This window comes from Gekko japonicus, unplaced genomic scaffold (genome assembly GCF_001447785.1).
Source record: "Gekko japonicus isolate JY-2015 unplaced genomic scaffold, Gekko_japonicus_V1.1 scaffold6035, whole genome shotgun sequence".
Taxonomy (NCBI): Eukaryota; Metazoa; Chordata; class Lepidosauria; order Squamata; family Gekkonidae; genus Gekko; species Gekko japonicus.
Window position 1 is genome coordinate 24,951 of NW_015166018.1, and position 6,559 is coordinate 31,509.

The following is a 6,559-nucleotide window of genomic DNA, read 5'->3' on the forward strand; positions in this document are numbered from 1 at the left end:
CTGGCAACTGGCCACAAATACCTTTTCAGTTGATGCTCAGTGTTTTAAAACTGGGCATCGTTGCACAGCTCCAGACTGCAGTGTCCCCTCTAAGCTGAGTGAGTGTGAGCCAGCTCACAGTTTTTTAGCCTCCAGCTCACATGTTTGTCTTCGCTCAGGAAGGGACGGCTCCAGCGCAAACTAATTGATGCAGCAGCCAAATCCCTCGCTCACAACTTTAATGCAAGTAGCTCACATAGTGGAATTTTTGCTCACAGGACTCCACAGCTGAGAGGGAGCCTTGGACGTGACAACTTACAGCCAACCAGACCTGGCCATGTGGGGGGACCCAGGAACAGCCCAGAAATGCCCTTTCAAGACTCCGGCCACCTCCCCCGGACCTGGGCAGCCCAGGCAAGGCTGATCTCCTCAGATCTCGGGAGCTCAGCAGGGTCGACTCTGGCTAGTACTTAGATGGGAGACCTCCAAGGAATACCAGAGGGGGGGAGGCAGGGGCAGGCTTCACCTCTCTGAATAGCCTCCAGGCCCCCAGTAGAGGTCAGTCACCAGAGGTATCTGTAACTTCCAGGTGCACACGCACATGCATATATAAAAAATACCAAAAAAATACAGAAAGCTCTTGCATGTTCAGTGTGTTTGAGCTCCAATTTATGGCGCAGCAAGCTTCTGTCATGGTAATCTGCTGGAATCCTTGCAGGAATCCTGCTGTGCTCTTAGTATGTAGAGAATGTATACTAGTTAGTAAAGATTTTTTCCCATATATATAAAAATATCTATAGAAGAGGAGGAGGAGGAGGAGGAAATTGGATTTATACCGCACCCTTCACTTGGAGTCTCAGAATGGCTTGTCATCACCTTTCCCTTCCTCTCCCCACAACAGATACCCTGTGAAGTAGGTGGGGCTGAGAGAGTTCTTTCAAGGACTACCTCTTGAGAGATCAGGTCTGTGAGAACTTGTGACTGACTCAAGGTCACTCCAGCAGCTGCATGTGGAGGAGTGGGGAATCAAACCCAGTTCTCCCAGATCAGAGTCTGCACTCTTAAGATTGGATTTATACCCCATGGCCCTTCACTACCCGAAGGTGTCTCAGAGCGGCTGACAAACTCCTTTCCCTCCCCCTCCCCACAACAGACACCCCCTGGGAGGTGGGTGGGGCTGAGAGAGCTCTTGACAGAAACTGCTGTTTTCCAAGAACAGCTCTTATCAGAACTACGGCTTGCCCAAGGTCATCCAGCCAGGTGCAAGTGGAGGAGGAGTGGGGAAATCGAACCCGGCTCTCCCAGATTAGAGTCCGCGCTTTTAGAGAAGAAGAAGAAGAGATTGGATTTATACCGCGCTCTTCACTCAGAGTGGCTTACAAACTCCTTTCCCTTCCCCTCCCCACAGCACACAGAAACCCCTGTGAGGCAGGCGGGGCTGAGAGAGCTCTTGACAGGAACTGCTCTTTTTCAGGAACAGCTCTTATCAGAACTAGGGCTTGCCCAAGGTCCCCCAGCCAGGTGCAAGTGGAGGAGGAGTGGGGAATCAAACCCGGTTCCCCCAGATTAGAGTACACGCACTTAACCATGACACCAAACTGGCTCTCAGAGATACACCCCCCCATCCCAATCTTTTTCCCCCCAATCCAGGAATTGATTTCCAGGGGTGGGGGATTGTCCCACCTGGAAGAGCAGAAGCCCCGTCACTCTCTCAATCCACCTTGGCAGGGCAGAGCTGGAGTCACTCCCGGGGCGGTGGGGGGGGGTGGAGTGCCGCAGGCCGGGTTCTCCAACCTATTTGATCCTGCGGGCACCCTTGGAACCCTGACACAGGCCGCTGGGCGCAACCACACAGCGGCTGCCCGAGGAGGCAGAGCAAGCCACACAGAGGAAGCCCACGGCACTGGGAGAAGAATGTAGATATAGAATGGGAGGTGCTTGGCTTGACAGCAGCACACGTGAAAGGGACCTGGGTGTTCTGGTTGATCACAAGCTAAACATGAGCCTGCAGTGCACGATGTAGTTTAAGAAACACACCTGGAAGGAGGTGGGAGAGAATAAAACCTTGGTGCCCACTGCCACGGAAGCAGCGCCCTGTGAGTGTGCCCACCCAGCCATTCCCACCTCCAGTGGCCGGTCAGGAGCCCGGCTGGGCAAGGGCCCCTCTTGCTAAAAACTATTGGTGCCAGGAAGGAAGTTGACAGGTGTTGAAATGCCCACGCACATTGTGTTGGTGAGCCCTGGACTTTGGGGCAACCTGCAGGTGACTCTTTGGCTTCCCTTACAGAAAAGTGTGTGTGTGTGTGTGTGTGTGTGTGTGTGTGTGTGTATAATCCACCCCTTGAGCAAAGCGTCCCTCCACCCTACCCTTGGAAGGAAGAAGAAGAAAAAGAAGAAGGGGAAGAAGAAGGGGAAGAAGAAGGAGGAGGAGGAGGAAGAAGAAGAGTTGGTTTTTATGCCCCACTTTTCAACACCCAGAGGAGCTTACTGCCTCCTTTCCCTTCCCCTCCCCACAGCAGACACCCTGTGAGGCAGGTGGGGTTGAGAGAGCTCTCTCGAGGACTGCCCTTGAGAGAACAGCTCTGGGAGAACTTGTGACTGACCCAAGGTCACCCAGCTGGCTTCACGTGGAGGAATGGAGGATAGAACCGTTTCTCCCAGATTAGAGTCCGCTGCTCTTAACCACGACACCACACATCTTGATAGCGGCAGGGTCTGCCCCCGTAAACTGAACGGTGAGGTTTGAGGGCAAGACCTGCTGGAGAACCCGCGTGCAAATGCCTACACCACCACCCCATGTGCCCCACACCCTTCAGACCCCAGGGGAATGTGCATCCCCTTCCCCCTCCACTTCTCTCCCATCCAGCCGTTCTCCCGCTTTCTTCACCTCCGAGTTTGGGAGCTGGAGCGCACACAGACACACACACACACACACACACACACACACACGGCATTTGCAAGGACACAGGGAGTCTGTTCAGGCTGCAGGCGATGGCTTTTATTGGGTGGAAACGGGGAAAGGAGGGGGGCCCCGCAGGTCCCTGCAGGCGATTAGTGGTAGCGGAGGGCCAAGGCGTGGGCCACCACCCGGACCAGCTTGTGGAAGGCGGAGTGGACGGCCGGGGTGAAGTCCTTGCCGAAGTGGGAGGCCATGACGATGATGAGGACGTCACCCAGGAGCTGCAAGAGAAGAGGGGGGGGCACGTGTGTGAAGTGCCGGCACCAAAGCTCCCTCTAAGCGGTGGAGCCTTGTGAGCAAAAGTTCTACTTTGTGAGCCGCTGGCATTCAAGTGGTGAGCCAGCGATGTGGCTGCTGCACAGATTCGTTTGCTCCGGAGCCCCATCCCTTCCCGAGCGGAGACAAACAATGTGTGAGCCGGAGGCTAAAAGAACGGTGAGCTAGCTCACACTCACTCAGCTGAGAGGGAACACTGGCCGGCACCCCTCACCCCCTTCCCAGCCATGCCCCACTCTCCGGGCAAGGATCAACCTCGACCTAGGCTCCCTCCGAGCTGTGGAGTCCCCCTGTGAGCAAAAGTTCTACTTTCTGAGCTGCTGGCATTCAAGTGGTGAGCGAGTTGATTTGGCTGCTGCACAGATTAGTTTGCTCTGGAGCCCCATCCCTTCCTGAGCTGAGACGAACCATGTGTGAGCCGGAGGCTAAAAAAACAGGGAGCTGGCTCACACTGACTCAGCTTAGAGGGAACACTGACCCTTCGGCAGCTGGTTCTCCACCTGGCAACCTTCCCAGCTCGTGGGCACCCAGAAAGAAACGCAAGTTTGGGGGGAACAAGAGCGGTCTCCTCCCACCAGGGTCGGCGTCAGCATACCCTGAAGTCGGGGCCGCTCCCAGGGACCAGGACTTCGAGGGGGGGGCCTGCCGCCGCCACCCCAACTCCCCTGCTGCCCATCAGCTTGTGGTGAGCCCCATAGCTAGGGAAGTGTGGGTGAGCACTGGGAGGACTGGGAAATGCGCAAGTAGACAGGGGAGGGGGAGGCTACAGGGCGAGGGAGCGGAGGCTGCCGGCAGGTGGGGGGGTGGCAAGCAGAGGCCCCCTGCCTCTCCCACCCCACCCACTCTCTTCTCCCCCTCCGGCCAGACTTTCTTCCCGTGCCAGGAGTCTCTCTCCATGGAAGGAAGGCGGGCCGGGAAGGAGAGTGGCGTGGCACATGGCCCCCCTGGGGACTGGGGGGCAGCTCGAGAGGGACTCCGATGTGCACCCCCCACCACCACCACACACACACACAGGCACACCCTTGCCCCCCAGGCTCACCTTGAAGTTCTCGGGGTCGACGTGCAGCTTGTCGCAGTGCAGCTCGCTCAGGCTGGCGAAGGTCTTCTTGATGCTGTCGAGGTTCTTGATGGCCTCCCCGAAGGAGGTGAGCACCTTCTTGCCGTGGGCGCGCACCTTGGGGTTGCCGCAGATGGCGGTGGCGCTGGACAGGTTCCCAAAGTCGGCGAAGAACCTCTGGGTCCAGGGGTACACCACCAGCAGGCTGCGGGGAGGAGGAGGAGACAGAGAGACAGACAGACAGACACAGGCACAGACACCGAGGGTTAGTCCGGTGACCCAGGGAGGCCAGCCTCCAGAAATGACAGCACCTCTCCAGACCGCAGAGGTCAGTTCCCCCTGGAGGAAAAGGCTGCTTGGCAGGGTGGGCTCTAGGGCATTGAACCCCCCCCTTGAGGTCCCTCAAGGCTCCCCCCCTCTCTCACACACACACGCACACATAGACCCCCCCAGGCGCCCCAAGGGGCCTTACCAGCCAAGGGATTCCGCGCCGATTTCCGCCAGATCGACTTTGGACCAGATGCTGGTGATGATCTGCTTCTCTTCGTCGGTCCAGTGCACCATGGTTGCCGGCTGGGGGTCAGTCAGGAGTTCTCCTTTGCAGCTCTGGGAAAGTCTCTGGAGCTGGGCTGAGGGTGCCTCCCGGGGACTTTTATACCCTGGACTGAAGCTCCGCCTGGCAGGGGCGGGTCCCCTCATTGGCTGGAGCCAAGGCTGGGGCGGAGCTTGGTGGGGCCAGGCGGGCCAGAGAGGGGAGGCCGCTCGGCTGCCGCTCAGAGCCCTCTGGGCTTCAGCCAAAGTGGGGCGTTTCCTCAGCCAGGCGCTTTGTACATGCACAGGCGCACTCTGCTCGTTTTACTTGGCAACGGCCTCCGAAAATGGTTGGGAGCAGTGTTCCCTCTAAGCTGAGTGAGTGTGAGCTAGCTGACAGTTTTTTAGCCTCCAGCGCACACATTTTTGCCTTTGCTCAGGAAGGATGGCTCCAGAGCACACTAATTTGTGCAGTAGCCAAATTGCTCGCTCAACCCTTTAATGCCAGTCGCTTGCAAAGTAGAATTTTTGCTCACAGGACTCCACAGCTTAGAGGGAACATTGGTTGGGAGAGCAGAGAAGTTGGGGCTGAGCCTCTCAGCCAGGTACGCCAGGGAGGGGAGGGTGTTCCAAGGGCTGCTGGGCTCCAGGTGGGGCCGGGAGATGTCCCAGGGTGACACCCGGTCTCCGGACCTGGGAGGAAACGGCTGCTAAGGAGGGTGGGCTCCGGTGTTCCCTCTAAGCTGAATGAGTGCGAGCCAGCGGACAGTTTTTTAGCCTCCGGCTCACACATTTCTGTCTCGGCTCAGGAAGGAGGGCTCCAGAAGAGCAAACTGATTGATGCAGCGGCCAAATCGCTCGCTCACAACTTTAATGCCAGTAGCTCACAAAGTAGAATTCTCACAAGACTCCATAGCTTAGAGGGAGCATTAGTGGACTCTATGGCCTTGTGCCCTACTGGGGTACCTCACCTCCCCATGTTCCACAGTCAAATCTCCGGGAATTTCCCAGCGCTGCATTGGCATCATAAGGCCCCTCCAGTCCAACACTCTGTGTCACACGGTGGCCATCAGGAGGTCCACCAGAAGCTCCTACCACTGTTGCCCCCCCCCAGCACTAAGAATGCAGAGCATCACTTGCCCCAGACCGAGAGTTCCTCTCTGTACCTTGTGGCTAATAGTCACCGATGGACCTCTGCTCCATATAAGAACATGAGAGAAGCCAATGTTGGATCAGGCCAATGACCTATCCAGTCCAACACTCTGAGTCACACAGTGGCCAAAAATACCAGCGGCCATCAGGAGGTCCAGCAGTGGGGCCAGGACACCAGAAGCCCCTCCCACTGTTGACACCCCCCCAGGCACCAAGATGACAGAGCATCATCTGCTCCAGAGCCCCTATCTATACCTTGTGGCTAATAGCCACTGATGGACCTCTGCTCCAGATGCTTATCTAATTCTCTCTTGAAGCCGTCCATGCTTGTAGCCGCCACCACTTCCAGCCTCATAAGAACATACGAACATAAGAGAGAAGCCAGTGTTGGATCAGGCCAAAGGCCCATCCAGGCCAACACTCTGTCTGTCACACAGTGGCCAGAAATACCAGGTGCCATCAGGAGGTCCACCAGTGGGGCCAGGACATTAGTAGCCCTCCCACTGTTACCCCCCCCAAGCACCGAGAAGACAGAGCATTCCTTGCCCCAGACATAAGAACATAAGAGAGAAGCCAGTGTAGGGTCAGGCCAGTGGCCCATCCAG

General features: G+C 57.0%; 1 protein-coding gene across 1 annotated transcript; it reads right to left on the reverse strand.

Moving 5' to 3' along the window:
* Positions 1-2,955: 2,955 nt before the first annotated feature.
* LOC107110706 (hemoglobin subunit beta-2-like) lies at positions 2,956-4,884 on the reverse strand. The gene is made up of 3 exons (XM_015411503.1): positions 4,744-4,884; positions 4,254-4,476; positions 2,956-3,159 (listed from the first exon to the last, which is right to left on the reverse strand). Exons 1-3 carry the CDS (start codon positions 4,833-4,835, stop codon positions 3,031-3,033), a joined length of 444 nt encoding a protein of 147 aa, XP_015266989.1. The 5' UTR covers positions 4,836-4,884; the 3' UTR covers positions 2,956-3,030.
* Between the last annotated feature and the right edge of the window lie 1,675 nt (positions 4,885-6,559).

Coding starts and splice junctions, on each gene's coding strand:
- LOC107110706 (XM_015411503.1), bottom strand. CDS start 4,835: ATGGTGCACTGGACCGACGAAGAGAAGCAGATCATCACCAGCATCTGG. Junction 4,477..4,743: donor GGCGCGGAATCCCTTGGCTG/GTAAGGCCCCTT, acceptor TCCTCCCCGCAG/CCTGCTGGTGGTGTACCCCT. Junction 3,160..4,253: donor TCGACCCCGAGAACTTCAAG/GTGAGCCTGGGG, acceptor CTTCTCTTGCAG/CTCCTGGGTGACGTCCTCAT.